This window comes from Genypterus blacodes, unplaced genomic scaffold (assembly GCF_046128005.1).
Source record: "Genypterus blacodes isolate CSIRO-AG114 ecotype Tasmania unplaced genomic scaffold, CSIRO-AGI_Gbla_v1 ptg000063l_1, whole genome shotgun sequence".
In the NCBI taxonomy this organism is placed as follows: Eukaryota; Metazoa; Chordata; class Actinopteri; order Ophidiiformes; family Ophidiidae; genus Genypterus; species Genypterus blacodes.
Genome location: NW_027466875.1, coordinates 518606 through 539676, shown reverse-complemented (window position 1 = coordinate 539676; position 21071 = coordinate 518606). Strand labels below are relative to the sequence as shown.

General features: G+C 45.4%; 1 protein-coding gene across 1 annotated transcript; it reads left to right on the top strand.

The window, feature by feature from the left end:
- Window positions 1-673: 673 nt before the first annotated feature.
- Window positions 674-20514, top strand: clcn1b (chloride channel, voltage-sensitive 1b). The gene is made up of 23 exons (XM_076154841.1): window positions 674-724; window positions 9645-9861; window positions 10049-10180; window positions 10332-10460; window positions 10556-10689; window positions 11120-11197; window positions 12797-12875; window positions 14059-14184; window positions 14473-14557; window positions 14835-14936; window positions 15527-15611; window positions 15724-15879; window positions 16008-16077; window positions 16168-16278; window positions 16618-16831; window positions 17091-17224; window positions 17735-17919; window positions 18028-18109; window positions 18192-18274; window positions 18602-18646; window positions 18763-18867; window positions 19025-19111; window positions 19570-20514. Exons 1-23 carry the CDS (start codon window positions 674-676, stop codon window positions 20029-20031), a joined length of 2952 nt encoding a protein of 983 aa, XP_076010956.1. The 3' UTR covers window positions 20032-20514.
- Window positions 20515-21071: the final 557 nt, after the last annotated feature.

Below are 21071 nucleotides of genomic sequence, written 5' to 3'. Positions count from 1 at the left end.
TGGGCGCATTCATGGTGGTTTTTTTGAAGAGGGGGCTCTCATAGCATGTGAGTGTCATGGGGATTGCCTTGCATCATTGGCTGATTAGGTGTGACCTGTCATAGGGGTGTCGTGTGCACCTTACTGATCACGTTGCAGGGGGCAGCCCTATCGGGGGGTGCCCCCCCTGCAACCCCCACCCACACACCTCCTGTCCAAACACTCACAAAAACACACCTAATGGCCTGCTGGCAGGGAGGGTGCTGCTAGGGGCAACAAGTGTGTGTGCGCGTGCTCGTGTGTTATTAGGTGTCTGCAGTTCTAATAAAGGAAAGCGCTGCGTCCTTCACTGCCTCATCAGATGGCTGTGCTCTGCTTTGTCCGCCTGTCTGAAGTTCTGCTTGTCCACCTGTCAGTCCTGCAGTGGAGCTGGATGGCTGGCAGCCTCTGGATCATCTGGACGAGAACACGTCTGAGGAGGACATCGTCTGTGTTTTCCCAATTCCTGGGTGTGACGAGCGTGTTTGAGAATGTGCTCAAGCTGATGTTGGTGTTGATTTGACTTGGTGTGAAGCGTATGTAAGGGGGAGAGAGACGGTGAGTGTGTGTGTGTGTGTGTGTATGGTGTTACCCACGCCATTGGAAATGCTGGGGTGTCCAGTGAGGTTATTTTTGGATCAGTGACAGCGTGTCAATGGCTGCAGATGCGTCGCAAAGGAAGGCTCTGAGATACCAGCAGACCCTGGTAGGTCTTTCCCGATCTTCACCCTTTCTGTCGTCCTCTCTGTGTCTCTGACTCTTTGTTTCTTTCCTCTTATCTCATCCGTCTCTCACTGACCTGTGTCCATCTCGTCACCTGTCACTTTTTCCTTCCATCCTTCACTCTTCCCCACTCACTGTCACAGTTTCTCTCACTGAGGCTTGTTTGCATTGTTCCCTCTCTGTCCAGTGTTGGTGCAGCCCTTCCAGTCAACCACATACGTCGTTTCTGCTTCACTTCATTTGTGTTTCACTACAGTTTATCTGACTTAACCACAAACTATGAACGATTCCCCGTCTCACTTGAACTGATTTGTGCTGGTTAATGTAACCTTTATTTTTCAGGCTTTAACCACAGTATCGGTGTGAACAACTTTGGACTTTCCAATCTGTCGTGAGGTTTCTCGTATGCCGCCTGTTTTTGCGTCACTGCACCGCCCCGATCCCACAGAATGCATGTGCGTCGGCTCGAAATGTAATCTTTGTGCCCCTCTGGATCTCGCTGTTCCCTTCGTCACCTTAAAAACCATGGCTGTTTTCATGTGTTGGTGGATATAAATACCAATATACAGAAACCTGAGGAGACAGGTTAGATGTACGTTCATGCTGAGGGATGAAGTCATGTCACGATATCCTTTGCTTCATCTGTTTTAATGCTCATCCACACAGACGGCCATTCCGCCCTGCATCATCTTGAGGTGTCTGGCAGCACATCGCTGTAACTGACTCGGTTTTGACTTCAATCACCATGTTACACCTGCTCCGTTGACTTTACTCTCACCCGAAACAGCTTTTGAGCTAATCTGGGGTTCACAACAGTACTTTCTGCTAAGAGGGAACTTTAAGCAGAGAGAATAACAGACGCATCTGCAAAGGGGGTTACTGTGTGTGTGTGTGTGTGTGTGTGTGTGTGTGTGTGTGTGTGTGTGTGTGTGTGTGTGTGTGTGTGTGTGTGTGTGTGTGTGTGTGTGTGTGTGTGTGTGTGTGTGTGTGTGTGTGTGGCTAGTGCGAGAGTGTCAATACCATTCCTCTTAGCTTGTATCCCTCTCTCCTTTCTCTTTTCCTTGGAGGAGATGGATGATTGCCCAAAGCAAATCCCTACACCGTTCCCCCCCAGGCTCACGGTGCCTCTTGAGGGGGGTCACAGGTCAGATATAAATAAGAAATCTCAATTAATCACGTGATTTACAGGCTCAAGGCCGCTCTCCTAGACACATGTCTCAGGTGTGGAACTGTGATGGCCTATGTGTGTGCATCGGAGAGAGAGGGGGCATTTAGAGCCTTGAGAGGTGTGAGGAATATGTGTGTAGAGCTGTAAAGTAGAATTATAATATGTATGAACCGCTCAAAAACAGGGTAGGCAGTGTGTGATTTCATAACTGCAGGTTGCATAATTGTCCAGCTGAGGAGATGCAGATGCACACTGACGCTGCGTTCTGTCAGAATCATGTGTTTAGTGTTCAGATGCGCCCCCGTTAATTGCTTCCAAGAGACACGGCTACGCTTGACCCTTGACCTTAACACAGGGGAAGTAGCCTTTATGGAGGTGTGGGTCAGGCTGACACACTCCAGAGCGTGTGTGGTGTGCATGCTCCCACTTTGACAGCGTAGAGCTTGTTGCTAGGTACAATTTATGTGTTGAATGTTGCCGAAAATGAGGATGCGGCGAGAAAGAGGATAAAAACAATCTGTGACAATGTCAACAGCAATGAAACAGAGCTCTTAAGTCTCAAATGTTCCAGCCTACTAAGGGGATTATGTTCACCTGCCAAATGTCTCTCAGACAGGAATGGCAGGGATGTAGACAATTAAGTCATTAACCTTCCTACGAGAGCGTGGTCACTGCTTGATTTGTCTTTTTAATTACATGTAATAATTAAAAAAAAACTCTTAGCAACTAGATGACTAGTTGCAAGTTGAAGTCTTTCTTAATTGGCAGAATCATGTCAATAGCTTGTTATTGTTCCTGTGTAAAGGTTAAACCCCTCCATCTGTCTGTACAACAGGCCTCCTGGGAGAGATGGGCCAGCAGAGAGACAAACAGCATGAGAGAGTGAGAGGTGTGGAGAAGTGTGTCAGTGAACATTGGGTCACACTGCTGCTAAATTTATCCACGAGTAAGGTTTCACCTCAGGGTTGGGGGGGGGGGGGGGGGGGGGGGGGGGGTTGCATGGAAAAGCTTTAGGGGGAAGACGGAGAGAAAAAGGTGAAGGGCTGGACAACACAGGAGTTCAAGTCGTGGACACGGCGATGGGAAAGCGAGAGAGTCTGTTTGAGAGTAGAAGAGTTCCAGATATTCCAGCGCTTGATTAAAATGGAGTGATGAACCCAGTTCTCCTGCTGTCACAATTTCTGGCTTATAAATGAAGTCTCCTCTTATTTACTTCTACCATGCTTCTGATTTTTGTCTCACACTCCTAAAAGTCCTTCACCCATTTTGATAAACCATGTTTGAAGCGTCAGACACGTCCCACACAAGAACCAGGGGTCAGAATCCAGGGGTCAGTCCAGGACTCTTTTAATCCATTTGTTTACATTGTCAGACAGGACATTAAGCATTTTCTCAAAATTCTTTTGACAATATAACTCTTAAGTTTTATTATTACAGGTACTTCTTCTCTTCTGGACTTTACAGCAGCACACTAGATCCTCCATGCTAACCCCAAACTAACCCAAATCCTTTCTGTCTGAACCTTCCAATGCGGTCAGGATGGCTCAAATACAGAGGAACATTTTCACCGCAGATCAGTAAAGACTAAATAGAAGACTAATTTTGACTCATGAGTGGAACATAAACCCATTTCCCTCTCATCTCTGTATGCATTCATCTCCTGTGTCCCAGCAGAAATGGTCATACCTAAAGTGGGGCTCTCTCTCTCTCTCTCTCTCTCTCTCTCTCTCTCTCTCTCTCTCTCTCTCTCTCTCTCTCTCTCTCTCTCTCTCTCTCTCTCTCTCTCTCTCTCTCTCTCTCTCTCTCTCTCTCTCTCTCTCTCTCTCTCTCTCTCTCTCTCTCTCTCTCTCTCTCTCTCTCTCTCTCGCACACGCACACACAGAGAAACACATTCACACCCAGAATGGAAGCTGCATCCCTCACTACTGTCTAAACTTGACAGTAGCGTTTACAACTTCACATCAACACTTCCACATTCAGAGGTCGTTCTCATCAGATTCCAAGTACCTGGCAGGATGGAAAAGCAGCAGTGCTCTTGTCCCAATGGACCCAGGATCCTTCTTACTACTACTGGGTCACTACAGAACAGCCACTGACCCATTTAGGCCCCACGGTTATACGAAATGTACTGAATAAAGTTAAAGAAGCACTCAAACCCACTCACCTGCACACAGTCATACTTCCTACTCAATCTTCAGTAATCGATTCATACTTTGTGCTTGTGTACAGCGTTGTCACATTTATGATCCCAGAGTATCTGGCTGGAATCTGCTGGATCGACATCCTGACCGGGAATCTACCCCACAGAATTAATAGCTGCTGACAATTTATTGTCAAGCCTCGAGCGTCTGTATTAACCTCTACTCCTTCCCCCCTGTGTGTGTGTGTGTGTGTGTGTGTGTGTGTGTGTGTGTGTGTGTGTGTGTGTGTGTGTGTGTGTGTGTGTGTGTGTGTGTGTGTGTGTGTGTGTGTGTGTGTGTGTGTGTGTGTGTGTGTGTGTGTGTGTGTGTGTGTGTGTGTGTGTGTGTGTTACTGCGCTGGCCATACCTGTCAGTCACTGGGGTCCATACTGTACTGAGGCAGGTAGCAGGTACAGTCTGTGTCCGTCACACTAGGAAAGACAGGCAAGGACAGATGTAAGACGAAGATATCCTCAGAGGGAATTGCAGTATATTAGAGGGAAAGAACGCGCGGGAAAGTGAAGTGAGCAGCGAAGGAGCCAGGGTGAAGATGAGGGAGCGCATCAACACTTTTGAGACGGTGCTGAATATTGATCAATTTCTGGTAAGGTTAACAGCATTTAAAGTTGTCCTATGTTTGGATCTGCTCTGGATCGACTGGTGACACCAATCTGTTTTTGGCCAAACAGAATTTGGACTTTGGCTTTATTTATTGTGTTGTGTTGATTCAGTTTATACCTTTGGAAAGCTTTTAGATTTGGTCAAAAGTTAATTCTGATTTCTAACATTAAATAACAGATGTGAGTTAAACAAAAACTTCATTTCCTGGACTATTGGGCGTACAATGTGGGCCCAAACATTACATGCAAGTTTATTTCCCTCTAATGTTAAGGTTAGGCTCTTTAATTAGAACATGACAGCTTGATGTGTGTCTGGATGAGGCATGGAGTTGTTATTGTGCTAGTTAATTAGTGCATGCATATGGAGACTTGGCTGTGGAATGTGCATGTTGGATGGGAGCAGGAGGGTGTGTGTGTGTCTGTGTCTGTGTCTGTGTTGGGGGGGGGGGGGGGGGGGGGGGGGGGGCTAATCTCCCCCATCTATCTGTCAGTGAGCGGGTCGGATTTTATCATTAACCTTGTGCTGCAGGACAGAGCTATATTGTAAGGCCTCATCACATGTACACACACACACACACACACACACACACACACACACACACACACACACACACACACACACATTCACTTTGCACACTTGTAAACAAACACACATTTAGCATGCCCGGGAATAAACACAGATATTTATGAATATGTATTGCTCACTCTCTCATATGGAAACAAGGAATCTGCGATTTTTTTTATTTTGTTTTAATTAACTCTCAATGTCACACTGCCCTTCAACCTCCAACTGCATCTATTAGCCCCTCTCTCTCTCTCTAAGCCTTTTCTTTCATGTTAAGCCATTATTTACCTCTTGAAAATCTTGTACACTGTGTGAAACATTATTAAGGAAAACACATAGAGTGCAGCTAGACACATTAAATTAAAATCCCACTAGAGCACGTCGGTAACAAAGGTCTGTATTATAAAGAGCCATTATTTTTCTCAACATGTCGTAGTTGTGATGGAAAGCAACAGCAGTAGAGTGACCTTCAGTACAATTACCACAAACAAATAATAATAAGGGGTGCAAGTGTAACCCTGTACTACATTTATCCAGAGAGGTTAAAGAAAGGGATTAGTCTGGGAAAAGATTAATAATAATATTAATAATAATGGATAAACAGGGAGGAAGAAGTGATCTTTAGACGGTTGATTGTGGATGCGGTTCCTTTACTGTAGTGTGAGGAGGGTTTTCTCTGCTGCTCCTGACCCGAGTGAAGGTCATTCTGCGGTTAGACTGACAAGAGGCTTGCAGCGTCGATGTTAAACGAGCGTGAGAGCCGAGGAAATGGTTGCTCCTGATCTCATTGTCGGGCTCTGTGCCTCAGTGTAACGGACGCACAAGGTCACACGGTGACACAAGGAAAACAAAGGTTGAGAGATGGAGCAAAACAAAGCCACCAGCCTGGAATAAATCACAGTGTTCAATGTCTCTCTCACGCTGCCACTCTCTCTCTCCGTATCTCTTTGTTTGTCTCTCGCTCACTTTCATTCCCATTTTTTAATTCAACAAAGCCTTTACGGTGTGTCATTTCATGTACGGCGCCAAAGTATAATACTCTCTTTGAAAAGCAGAATTATATAAATAAATGAAACCTAAAACACTCAGAGAGGCATTTCATGCAGTCTGAACTGGGATCTGTACCAAAATACAAATATGGTGCTGGACTAACAAGTGGACTGGACAATCAATCATATGTTAGTCTGTAACTCCTGGATACAAATACAGTAGGGGGGTGGGGGAGGCACAGTCTGGAAGTGATTCTGATGTTTGGTGTGGTGTCATTTGAAGAATCTAGTGGTAATTTTGAGCATTTGAGTAAAGATCAATCAATCAATGTATGGGCTGATTATTGATAACGAAAGCTCAAACAATCGCTCTACACTCATCTGTGACACCACCGTTAGTTCAGCTTCTACAATGTTCGCGATGATGTGGGAGTTCCTCTTTTCTTCTGAGCCTGGTTTGGATGGTGCCTGGTGCTTGCGTGTGTTTGATCCTGTTGATGGATTGTGACTGTGGTGTTAATGTGTAAGCGCAGTGATCATGGTGCTGAGGTCAAACTGTATGTAGCGTTGAGACAGGAGACAGAACAGGGACAGAGCTGCTACCAAACCATGCCAAAGACAACTGATGAGGAACAGGTAAAAAGATGAAGGACGGAGGAGGCTCTGACTTTCTTTGCTCTCTTTTCTGTTTACGTGAATTTTGTATTTAATCAGCACAGTCCTGTGACTGTAAAAGCTATTTTAAAACGTTTCTTTAATTAGATCGTTTAGTATTTTAGTTTAATTAGCTGTTTTTTTTTTGTGATTTGTTCATTTGTGCCAAATTCAATTAGAAACCTCTTTGATGAGATACACAGAATGGACGAGTGTAGCATAGAAGTAGAAAGGCAAATGGTTCATATATACGTCTAATCAAATCAAATACATGATAGCCATACACAAATTCATTCGTTCATGAATAATTTATCATATGTTAATCACTGCTCCTCTGCAGTCATAACCTGTAGTTGGATTTGATAATAATTTCAATCACATGCGTTTCCTTATGCTTAACCCGCAGAGAGCTGTTGTACAACATGCTGTTTTCTGTTAGTGTGTATGTGGCATTACAATTCTCAGTCAAAGCAGGTGAGAGGTTTATATAAGATTACCTTACAATGGATCCTGTAACATAGCAATGAATCCCAATAAGAGATTTTCGGCTTTGACAGATTACACAGCATTGCTACCCCCGACATCTTCAGAGAACAATGGTTTGTATCAAACTACACAATACAAGAAAATGTCTAAGAGACCTGAGAAGGAAAAAATAAATGATGTTTTTTGGTCGTGTCAGGAAACAAAATGCTTGCCTGTGACTGTGTGAACCATCTCATGCAATTACCTGGTCCTTACCACACACACACACAAACACACACACACACAGCTATGATTCATGGAAATACTCTTCATCCTTGCTGTCTGCATAATGCCAGACAATTATGATGCACCAGAGCAGTTTGTGTTGCTAGTATGTGCAGCTCGTCATAAACCTACCGTTAGTTCAGCTTCTATGTGATAATGTGGCAGTTTGTGGTGTTTAGTGAGGTTGAAAATAAACTGTGAGATTAGATGGTTTAACACAGAAGAAAGATTAGACTCATTTATACTTCAATGTGTTTGTTTTCAGATTAAGAAGAGAAGGAGAGAATAACGCGCAGCCGAGCTTTGGTTCTTGTTGGGCCTCATGGATCTGGCAGCTTTCTTTTCCTGTGAGAACATGAGACAGAAATGCTTGGCAGCCAGCTCTCTCCGTATGATTTAGCTTCTTGCTGTGCAGTGAGGTAGACGCATGTGATCTGCAGGTTTAAAGTTGCACATCGTGGCTGCACCCGGTCGATCTGCTCCTCCACTTTAAGGAGCGTGCTGCAAACTAGATCACCTCAGCTCATGTCTTCTGTCCAACTGTGTGTGTGTGAGTCAGGGAAAAGTAACCTTTAAGTCAGCACTATTCAAGTCTTTGCTCTTTACTTTGTGATACTCCTACATTTCACAGGGGAATATTGCTTATTCAACAGCTAGTTTTATATTTCTAATATCTATATTTTCTTTATACATTCAAAAAGAATCTGCTTTTAGTGACACAAATCTACTTTACATACATGGGGCCATGTTCACTAAGCATGACGCAAATGGCAGTCCGGGTATTTTTCTTCACCGCAGCATGTTTTCAATTGAGCGAGGTATTTACTCAGACTGATGATGTGAACGAGCACAGCCTCAGCGAGTTCCTTTGAATGCACTGCTGCTTTAAGATGCTTCTTACATCTGTCAGGATGGGTTTGGAAATATTACATAGTGCAACATTCAACAGAACACAGCTTTCAGCTCCATGGATGTGCTGCAAAAGCAGAGGGGAAAGAAGTTCTGTACTTCTAAGTTTTGCATGGCGTGGCTTTACTTTGTTGTTGGCTCCAGATCAGCTGCAAGCTCATCAAGTAACTGGAGGACGGCCTGACTTGGGAGTCTGTAGGTTGATATCACCTCCTCCTCTGACATGCCCCAAAGCCATATTCGATTCAGAAACACTCTCTCCTTTCATAAACAGTCTGACACGCTGACAACGTCTCCTAATAACGACAATAACGACAGGCGCCATGTCTACAGTGTAGGGCCACATACTGTAGAAGTGAAGAGCTGCCTCATACAAATAATAATCTAAATCTGTGGTAGTGAGACATATGCAAACACTTCTATTCTCTCCTCCCATCTTTTGTCATGCCCTTATATGCATTAACCCAAACATGGAAACTTTATGGGTGTAACTTTTGTCTCATATTACAAGTGAAACACCCTTATGTGTCACATTAGTAATTATGGACAGACGGTATTTGTCTTGTTAGTGTGTGTGTGTGTGTGTGTGTGTGAGTGTGTGTGTGTGTGTGTGTGTGTGTGTGTGTGTGTGTGTGTGGTCAGCAGTCTAAAGTACACACGTGTCCGAGGCGGAAGGGGAAGATGAGGAGTGTTCTCCCGTTCAGGGTCTCTTCCTTTGGCTCCTCTCCAGCCCCTGCCCTCTCTCGGGGAGGGGTTTTTCCGATCTCTATGCCCGTTTTGTCTATTTCTGTCTGCCGGGGTATTCAGGTTGGTGTGTATCCCTTACACACACGCCAAGCATTCCCCATGGCTTTCTCGTTATCTCAAGACTCTTAACACTGGATCGGGTTTTATCCTACTCTCAGGTCTCAGTTTGCAGGTATTTCTCCTTCCCTCTTCACTCTCCTTCCTTCTTTCCCATACCTGTCGTCCTGTCTCTTTGTTTTCACGCCTCTCCAAGAACTTGTTAGCTGAATCTTTAAATCACAGTGACTGTGGGTGATGCTGCTGCGTTCTCCCCTGTTACAGCTGTACGGGGAGTACAGGGAGCAGCTGGGGAACTATGCCAGACGGGAAGCTGCCCGTCTGTTGACAGAGAGACAATGGAGGAGACAAGCCGGGGACAACACCGCTGCCGGTGCCCGCAGAGGGCATGGCCGACGACATCACCACCCTATGACCTTGGAGTCGCATCACAGCCAAGCCCCTTCTACCAAGAAACCCCGTCCTTACTCCAAATGCCAAGGTACCTGACGGGGAATGTGGAGTCATCACAGTTCACGCCTAAACACTACAATACCTTTACCTGATGGCTTCATTTACTGGATTCAGCCATTAAATATGATAAACTAATACCCTCTTAATACAAAGAGCCACTAATGAAATCAAGTAATGGATTCAAGGTGACTCAATAACTTTGCCGATCTTCCCAGACTGTTTGGCTCGTATGCGGCGGTACATCGTTACCAAGATGGGGGAGGACTGGATCTTTCTGGTTCTGCTGGGCCTGATGATGGCTCTGGTCAGCTGGAGTATGGACTATGCCAGCGCCAAGAGTCTGCAAGGTACCAGAAAGTTAGACCAAGATGATCCATTTCCTTCTCTTAATAGGTGTAGCTTGATGAACATGAGTCTTTAGTTTGTGGTGTAGATGCTGTATTGCACCATTTTTGTCCTCTTCTCCTTCTTTACCTCTGTTGTCTCCGTCCCTCTCAGCATATAAGTGGATACACGGGGAGCTCAAGGGAAATGTGGCGCTCCAGTATCTAGCCTGGGTCAGCTATCCCATGATCCTTGTCATGTTTGCCTCCCTCTTCTGTCACCTCGTGTCCCCGCAGGCCATCGGTAAGGCGCTCTCCCTCGTCCTCTCCCAGCATCTGTCCTTTGTCTTCTCTTCCACTTTCGATGTGTATCCTCCCTCCACATGCTGCTTCTCGCAGGTTCTGGTATTCCTGAGCTGAAGACCATCCTGAGAGGTGTGGTCCTGAAGGAGTTTCTGACCCTCAAAGCTTTCGTAGCGAAAGTCGTTGGCCTGACCGCCGGCCTGGGCAGCGGGATGCCAGTGGGCAAAGAGGTGAATAAATCCTCTTTTAATATTTTTGCCATCAGACCATTTCGTCATGCTCTGTATCTATTCTCATCCGTTGCACCGCATTCCCATCGTTCCTCCTCTGTTTGCCTCCATCTCTTCTTCTCTTTCATCCACCATCACTCTGTCTGTTCTTTCTGGAAGTGTTGGAGGATAATAAATCATCTTCTGTCACACTTTTTCTTTCCTCTCGTGGGAACAAAGCAAATTATTCAAGTCTCCTGCAAAGTCCATTCATTTCCCACATTACAGTAGCAGGGCAACTGTCACACTGAGCAATTATAATGTGATTTATCTGCACTGATACAACATGTCCCAGTTTAGACTCCCTGTTATAGAGACAATGGTTGACGTCTTTGTAAGAAATGTTGAGTGGCGTTCACTTGTGTCAGGCTTTATTTTTTCTGTCACTCAGGGCCCGTTTGTTCACATCGCCAGCATCTGTGCTGCAGTGCTGAGCAGATTCATGTCCATCTTCTCTGGAGTCTATGAGGTAAGCCGAGGCCCTGGCCAGAACGGACTTCATCTCCCATCAGCCCCGTTCCCTCCTGCTGACCTCAGTCGTTACACTAATGTCCTGTAATGATGTGGAATGCAGTTTGGCCCGGTCTGTTCTGGCTGAAGCCTCCTCTGTTTGCCGTGTTTGTTGCCTGTTGTAGCTACAAGGGTTCCCACGAGGTAAACCTAACTGTGAAAGTGCTGCACCTGGGATCCATGCCTCACAATCAGGTGCAAATCCTGGTTGAGCGACTGCTTTATCTGATTTCCTGACTTAACAAGCTCATGAATCACAAAGTGGTGTTTAAGGTGCCTAATTTTGCCAAACACACCAATTTTTGACTCCTTGAAATTGATTAAACGGTGCTTGAATTTAATGTGCAGAGAGTGTGGGAACCCTGCGACTGTTTTCCTCTCCCATCTGTCTCTCTCAGACCCGCCCCTCCTCGTTTCTGTCCCCCCCTTCTCACACCTCGTCTGTGTTTGTGTCTCATTGTATTAATAGTGTGATGGTAATGTCTGGCATGTGTATTAACAGTGACCTCCCATATCCCTGTCTCCCTCTGTCCCTCCCTCTGCTCTCCGATTCATCCCCGTGTCCTTCTCGTCCCTGCTCCTCCCCCCTCCCCTCTTTTCCTCCCTCTATCTCCCCTCTTTCGATCTCTACCCTGTCTTTCTCATGTCCTGTTGACCTTTGACCTCTAACCCCAGAATAGTGGGCATAACCAGGACCTGTTGGTGTGTGCGTGTTCCGTGGGAGTGGCCACCTGTTTCGCTGCCCCTGTGGGAGGCAAGTCCCGCCCTGCTTTCCCCGACTCGCTCGGACACAGGTCTCTGGTCAGCTTTGGCCTCCTGAAATACAATCAGCAAGCCACAGGTTGGAGCTGGAACTGACCTCAGATCAGTGTCCTGCACTGTGCAGTTTGAAACATGTGAATTTTGGATTATAAGGTTCTCTCTGCTCTGCTGTTATTTGTTGATTAAAATGGAGAAGAAGAATTTCTTAAATCTGAAACACAAGAGATGAAAAAATCAGTTGGGACTGAACCGGTGTTATACTTTAGAACCTTATAATCCTGACCAATACTTTGGCAGATTGGCATTAGATATACTGCAAACATCTACACAACATCTATCAATTCTTTCCTAAATCTTTATGTATCATGTCTTGGATCACGGGGGGGTCAGAAGTCAATCCCATCATGCACTGGGCAGGTGTCAGTGTACAGAAATCCCTCCTCAGATATCCAGAAATTCTTTTCCTGAATGCTAGCGTGCCTCCTAACTGCATTTTGACTGTCTTGTGTGTTTTTCTTTACCCCCTTTTCACTTTTGTATCTCACTCCAGTTGGCATTATTCATTCACTTTATCCCATTTTTGTCCCTCTCTCCCCCTGTTGTTACCCAACCTGTCCTCCACCTTGATCCTTTATTCTCTCTCGGTCCATCTAACACTCCGGCTGTCTCTTTTCACACCCTCTCATCACCTCCATTTCCCTCTTTTAATGTCTCACGCCTTTCACCCTCCCTCCCTCCCTCCTCCTTTCACTCCCTGCTTCCCTTTTTTCTTTCCCTCTGTTTTCTGTGTCAGTAGAACCCTTATGGTTACACAGATATTCTGACTGTTGGCTGTGCCGTGGGGGTGGGATGCTGTTTCGGCACTCCACTAGGAGGTACTGTACACTTTGTGCCCAGCATGCTGCCTCTTACTACCAAACCCTGAACAAAACATTGAGCATTTACTACAAATCTGTGCTTACTCAGAATTTTCATTTTGTGTCATTTATCCCTCTACTCCGATGCTTTTTAGATAGAAATCAGTCAAGTATAGCCCAGTGTCACAAACAATGTCTCATTCAGGCCGCATTATTTATCTGAAGACTGTAGTTACACTTAAAAGTTTACATCAACTATCACTGTTGTGTCAGTCTCTTTTTATCTCAATGGCACAATGTACTTTGACATCGTTTCAAGAACTTTAGAAAGTTATTATAAGTTATTTTAAGTTATTTCATTGTAGAATTGTCATTATTTTATATATTCAGGCATTGACATTTATCTGATACATAATTATAAGGCATCAATAATCATAGAAATTTGTGGGAGGAGGAGGCGTTATTATTCTTCCACTACTGTATTGTACGAAGGTACTAAGGCTACTGTATGAAATGCAACAGGTGGATCTTTGTTTACATCTCACAGAGCTCCAGACTATCTTCTTGATCTATCAGCGGGGATGAAACAGGACATCAACACTCTTATTTAACTCTAATCTCATCATTTGTTCACCTCAGCTCCCACTTTTATACCTGTGCTGCATTGACTTACATGTTTACTGGGTACATTCCATTATAAACAAACAAGGGAATCCACAATCTATTTTATCTTGATTGAAAAAAAAAATCATTGTGCTGTTAAATCTCAAAAACCGAACAGTATGTGCCTTATTCAAGGTAGCACTCATTTCAGGGATGTTGTGTTGTGTGTGTGGATTTCATTAGATTGCACTCGCACTCACCCTGAAGCTGTGTTTGTTCATCCTTTCCTTTGTTCGCCTGTTGCCTCTAGAAATGTTTTTAAGGATACTGTGATGTTTATTTTATTGCGCCACATGGTGCCGCAGTGTGTGTGTGTGTGGGTGAGAGAGAGAGAATATTCCCTTTGGTTCTCCTGCTGTGTATAATTACACAGCTTCAAGTGTTTTTGGACTCATTCTGCTTATTCAACAAATTTTTTCACCCCCCTCTCCTCCTGCCTCCCCCCTCCTTCTCATTTTACACACCATCCTTCATCATTTTCATCTCCTCTTTAATCCCTTCTTTCCCTCTGTCCACCCTCCTATCTCTCCACCGACAGGAGTGTTGTTCAGTATTGAGGTCACGTCTACCTACTTTGCGGTGAGGAATTACTGGCGGGGATATTTTGCTGCCACATTCAGCGCCTTCATATTCAGGGTGCTCTCTGTTTGGAACAAGGATGCTGGTAAGAGTCAGAGCGGAGGCACACTACACACGCACACATACACACTCACACACATACACACAGAGTTAAAAAAAGGAATGCTGACCTGGCACATTCTGGATAGTCGCTTGGATGTAACTGCTCAGTAGTTTCTTGGGATGAACTCCACATGTTTGTTATCTCTTACAGCATAAAAGCCGGCCAACAGAATCACAGTAAACACATGTTGGTTGGTCGTTGACGTCGACATCTTGTTTTTTGTGTCTTTTGGTTCTAATCTGGCTGATTTTGTGTCTTTCTGCATCTCAGTCACAATCACAGCTCTCTTCAAAACTAACTTCCGGATGGATTTCCCCTTCGACCTGCAGGAGCTGCCTGCCTTTGCAATAATAGGGTGAGAATAGGGTGAATGTGATGTCAAAGGTCAAACATGACAAGTGTCCCCCTAAAATCTGTCCAAGGAAATTTGTACTAACAAACTGAGCTGTTTATTTAATGTTAAAATTATCAATAATATGTAACATTAAAATGGGATTTTGCTTCCTAATTACATTACAAAAACAAAACAATATCCAATATACAGTATGTATACTGTGTGTGTGTGTGTGTGTGTGTGTGTGTGTGTGTGTGTCCAGTGATTTCCCTTGACCCTTTCCTCCCCTGTGCTGCAGGATCTCATGCGGTTTCCTTGGCGCGTTCTTCGTCTACCTGAACAGACAGGTGGTCCTCTTCATGAGAAGACCGACGGCGATGACGCGCTTCCTAACCAGGCAGTGAGATTTTAACACAACACAACACAACAGCCCTAATGGGGCACTCGGCTCTTAAACCTCCGGCGTTTCTGGTCGCAGACATTCTCAATCACAAAAACTCAAAACCATTTTCCTCATTCAAATCCAATTCCACTTAATGCATCTGGGCTCGTCGCTGCAAAGTCATCAGTCTCACAACGCTGGCCAGGACAGCAGCAAAGCCTTAACAACCTTTCAGCCAGTTATTCACTCAATGCTGAGATTCACTTATCCTTCCGGGACTCAGCAGTCAGGGAACATTAGTCTTCAGCATTAGGAGAGGCAAGCAGCAGCACCAGGAGAGCTGTACTATCTGTGCTGGTACATCCTCACACTGAGACACTCATTCCTATTACTGGCATCAATAATTTACAGGTGTTCTGCCTTACTGTGGGCTTCTGAGGACAGGTAATGCCTGTGTCTGTGTGTGTGCGCCAATGACTGTGTGTGTGTGTGTGTGTGTGTGTGTGTGTGTGTGTGTGTGTGTGTGTGTGTGTGTGTGTGTGTGTGTGTGTTGTGTGTGTGTTTGTGTGTGTGTTTGTGTGTGTGTTTGTGTGTTTTTGTGTGCCCAGTCGATTGATCTATCCAGGAGCTGTGACGCTGATCATCGCCACCTTAACGTTTCCTCCTGGATTTGGACAGTTTATGGCTGGAGAGGTCAGAAATGAAGACATTCCCTCTGAGTTCTTTTGATGTTTGTTCATGGAATTTACTAAATATTTCATGTCTGAAATCCAATTTTACAACCTGAGTGTGTTCACTCTGGCAGCTGATGCCCAGGGAGTGCATCAACTCTCTGTTTGATAATTTCACCTGGACCAAAATCTCAGGATCTACCGTTCCAGCTGGGCTGGGTCGCTCGTCCGCCTGGCTGCATCCCAGAGTCAGCGTCTTTGTCATTCTCCTCCTTTTCCTCATCATGAAGGTGGAGCATGTCTCACTCACACTGTGAAAGTGCTGCCTTTAAGTAGATGCAATATCATGAAATACTCCTGGGATTGGTTTGGTTTGACGATACCCTCGACATATCTTCATCCTGTTTTTGTGTTGCAGTTCTGGATGTCAGCAGTTTCCACCACGATGCCCATCCCCTCGGGTGCATTTATGCCCGTGTTCATATTAGGTAAGAGGATTTTGTAATCCAAGCGCACTATCGCCCGCTGAGCTTCAGTTCAATTTGTCTCTACCACTGTGCCTTATCTCTGTCCTCAAGGAGCCGCTTTCGGTCGCCTCGTAGGAGAGATCATGGCCACTCTCTTCCCCAATGGAATCTTATTTGATGGGATAGTCTACCGCATTCTGCCAGGAGGCTACGCTGTTATTGGTCAGTGTCCTGACCTCTCTTCTGCTCCCATAGGCATTGAGAATCCTTGAAATTATTGTAGATTGGAGAATATTGAAATGGGGCTTTAAATGTTATAGAAGATTCCAATCATAGTGCTTGGTTCTTTAAATAAACATGACATTTATTAGAATGCACTGCAGTCTGGGATTTTGAAAGACTGAAAATCTCTAAAATGCAGATTTATGTTCATATGACAGCAGTTAAGACTTAATGTCTCCATTTTGACCTGGTGACATCGGTCACATTAAGGCCTCTGCGATGTTTAATTTTGAAGAATCAGAAGCGCCACGCATGTTCTATTTCCTCTGTTGTTTCCAGGTGCGGCAGCGATGACGGGAGCAGTCACACACACAGTTTCCACAGCAGTAATCTGCTTTGAGCTGACCGGTCAAATCTCCCACATCCTGCCCATGATGGTGGCTGTCATCTTAGCAAACATGGTGGCTCAGGGCCTGCAGCCTTCACTCTACGACTCCATCATCCAGGTGAAGAAGCTGCCTTACCTGCCTGAGCTGGCCCTCGGCCATATCAGGTAAACATTCCTCAGCCGTGGAAAAAGCATTGAGAGTCTGTGTGTGTGTGTGTGTGTGTGTGTGTGTGTGTGTGTGTGTGTGTGTGTGTGTGTGTGTGTGTGTGTGTGTGTGTGTGTGTGTGTGTGTGTGTGTGTGTGTGTGTGTGTGTGTGTGTGTGTGCGCGTGTGTGCGTGCGTGTGTGCGTGTGTGTGTGTGTTGGTGTTTCTGGCCACAGAGCTGCCAGTTAGTTACTATTGCAGTATTTCTCTGTGTTCCCAGCAAGTATAACATCTTTGTGGAGGACATCATGGTGCGAAAGGTGAAGTTCCTGAGTTCCCATTCCACCTATCGCGAACTGAACCATTTGCTAGAGACCAGCGCCCTCAAAACCATCCCCCTGGTCGACTCTAAAGGTAAGACGAGTCGGTCATTAGGTACCAATGTGGTCAACATATTTGTACTATAAATGCATTCTAGGTTGGTTAGCTCTGACACACTGTAATTCGTTCAAATCCAGCTGGGACCAGCGTGGGCCTTTCTGTGTGGAGTTTGCACGTTCTCCCCGTGTCTGTGTTCAGGTGAATGGGAAACTCAATTGCCTGTAGGTGTGAGTGTGAGTGAGCCGTCTGTCTGTGTGTGTTAGTCCTGTAATAGACGTGTCCAGAGTGTCACCCTGCCTCTCACCCAGTGACCGCTGGGATAGGCCCCAGCCCCCCCCTGCTGACCCTGGGCTGGATGGATGGATGGATGCATTTTGCCCCTGTACCTTCTGTGAAAGTGACACCCCATTCAAAATATACCTTTAGAATCAAACACCCCTGAGGAAACTACGTACTGTTTGCAACCATCTTGCAAGCATGCAGTTGGTGAGTTTTTGGTAGATTTGGGGTGGAATACCACTTTAACACCATTGCTCTTTCCAGAATCAATGATTCTTCTGGGCTCCATCGAGAGGACAGAGCTGCAGGCCGTCTGTGACTGGTGGCTCTCCCCAGAGAGGCGAGTCTTTGAAACAGGGCAAAATTCACCCAGCCATGGCTTGAAAGTCAGCTGGGAATCCTTCACCTTTGTGGATGAAGAGGGAGGAGGAGAGGGGAGCACAGACAAGGTGAGAAAAAAAATCCATGCATTTCCTCCCAGGTGTGTTTCTACTGATTCAGCAGTTCATTACATTTGGTTATTTATAATACAGTAAGAAACTATTTCATGCACCCAGACAACTCCAGCGCAGGATGAATGCAACGGGCCGATCCCATCCCCCCAACCTCAGGAGCCCCCGGCCAATCACACAGACTCAGGTATCATGACGTTTTCAGATATAGACAAATGTGGCGGACGTGCGATGTCATTCTTACACGTGTCGTCGTACCTCGTCCTTAGACAAGCGCAAGCTGCCGTCTGTCAGGAACGCTCTTCAGAGACTCTTCTCCTCTTCATCTGCATCAGGCCAGGCAGAAACTCAGGTATGCTGTTGACTCGTATCAATCAATCACAGATCAACCTCGAGTTCTCCTCGGTTTAACTGCAATGGACTAAAGATATCGCTGATCTGCTGTCAGGTTGTTCAGTGACAGCTCAGGCAGCCTAATCAGTCCACCTTCAAAACTCCATCTGTAACACGGTGGCAGCAGTGTGACATGAGAGAGATGCGGCAGAGTTTGTGCAGCTGCAGCACTGGAGTTGACACAGTTGCTGATGCACCAAAACCACCAGGGGGCACCTTACTATCATTTAGTAAAACCCTATCTGTCCATCTGTCTGTCTCTTTCTGTCTCTTCCGCTTTGCTCAGGAGACCACGCCCCCTCCGGTGACTGACACCATGTCCCCAGAGGAGGTACTCTAACCTTATTGACTCAGTCTCCACATAGCCAAAGCTGAAACAATCAAACAATCTTAATCAATAAGTATTAACTCTTTGCCCTCTCTCTGCCCTCTGATTGGTCGACACAGATCAAAGCCTGGGAAGAGGCGGAGCTGGGTAAACCAATCGATATGGAGCAGATCCGTGTAGATCCCTCCCCATTTCAGCTGGTGGAGAGAACTTCTCTGCACAAGGTGAACAGAACTCAGTGACACAGATGCTGATTGTGGTATCATGAGTCATATGCTTAAAGGTTAAAAGTCACAGTATTATGATCCGGTAACGTGTTTGCGAGGAGCGGCACTATATGTTTAACTCGCACACGCACATTTTGTTCTCCCCCCTATTCAGACCCACACTCTGTTCTCTCTGCTGGGGCTGAGTCATGCCTATGTCACCAGCATTGGAAAGCTTGTGGGTGTTGTGGCGCTGAAAGAGGTAAGGTCACTTTTCATCTATGTTTTTGTCACCTCGCTCTGCTCCATCGTGTAATGTGGCGTAACAGTCAGTGCTGATGATCTCAGTGGGCAGTTGTTCTGTGGGTTTGTCATACTTTACACTGTGATTCATGCTCATGTTATTCTATTAGCCGCCCTCACAACTCAACTCCCAAGATCATTCCACTTTATTGTTTTTTTTTTATATTAGGGGTGAATGAAATTGATTTAGGCGCTCAAATGTACTCACATCCTTTAGATAAGTTCAAGTACCAATGCAATAATGTTTTTCTTCAGTAAAAGAGCATCGAAGCTAGTAAGTAGAATAGAAGGAAAGGGAAGGGTGAAGCTTTCAGAAAGAGGAAAAAGGAAGAAAAGTCAAACAGAGAGAAGAATGAAGATTTATTGAATCCGTCATAGTTTTTTTTCTTCATATTCTAAGTCTCTCTCCTCCCACAGTTACAGAAAGCTATTGAGGGCTCAACACGCAGCGGCGTGAGGCTCCGTCCTCCTCTGGCCAGCTTCAGAGATGCCAGCAGAAAAGCTAAGAAGCACCAACCTCCCTCATCCAGCCCTTCCTCCCCCACCAGGGACAGAGACCTCTGGGGGGAAGGGAGCAGACGGGAGGGGGAGCCGGCGAAGAGGGAGTCCAAGGAGGATTCCAGAGGGAAGGTGTCTGCTTCCAGAGGGACCCCTGGGTGCAACTCTGCTCCCTCCTCCCCAAGCGGCTTGGACGACACCAGTGACTGCACAGCCGCGACAAGAACTGAAGGCCCTCCACAGGAGCCCCAATCACCCTCCACCTCTTCCCCTACCTCATCTTCACCACCAGCATCCTCTGTGTCCCCCTCAACCCCTGTCCTCACACTGTCATCCCTGCAGCAGGACAGGGAGAGCGAGGAGTCAGATGAGCCTATATAGGAGCACTGGATTATAAGACATTGACCTCCTTTCATTTTGCTCCTCTTACACCGTGACGGCACTCTCAGATGCTTTCTGGGTGGAGGAGCACCGCCCGGGCTGCCTGCTGCCCCTCACAGACATTCAGCTTTCAGTAAGCAGGAGGAACAGCTGCACACCAAACTCTTGAAACTCTAAGCAGCTCTATTCTCTTTTTCTACTCTTTCAACAGTCTCATTTTTTCACTGTCAAATCTCAGGTGCCTTCCTGTTTCATACTGTGTGTGTTCCAGTCATGTTCAGTGTCATGCATCTCTTGGAAATGTTGAATGTAAGAACACAGTCGAGTGTGAAACTCTGTGTCATGTGTATCAATCTGCTGATGATTTCAGTAATTTAAAAAAATTAACTGACAGCAATGAATTGTTTCATAATGAATATTATATTGATGAAAACTTGATTATTTCTTGACTCTGGTCGTGCTGATCATACAATTTAAACTTACACAGCAACTTTAAACTGTAACGTATATTTATATATTTGTTATATTACTTATAACTTATAAATCACGTATAACAGTCTGTAATTTTTAAAGAAAATTAATAAACAAAGAATTTAAATAAATCCATTTGACTGATGTCCTATTTTTGTTATTTATACCAATAAGAAGTGAAATGATTTGTCGACAAAAAGTTAAAATGCTTAATTCGTTGAAAAATTTGTGTTATAGTTTGGTCCCAGTCCCAGTAACGATGCTTTCTCTCTCTGTCGTCCTCCTTTCATCCTGATCACAATCCATAAAGGTATTGCTCTTTTGCACCTCCTACTGATGGAATCTGATTTGGGTAAATATCTCTTTAAACACCCTAAATACCAACATTAACCACAAGAGGGTTTACACCTTATTTGCCAGTCATGTCTCAGGTCTTGTGTGGGAGGAGCTGAGCAGGCTGTGGTGCAGCAGGTTGGATTCCACCCACGCCACAACCTGCCACACTTCTGCTTAGAATGTAGAGTGAAGAGGACGTGTCAAAATTTTGTGCTGTGAAGGTCAGCAGTGTA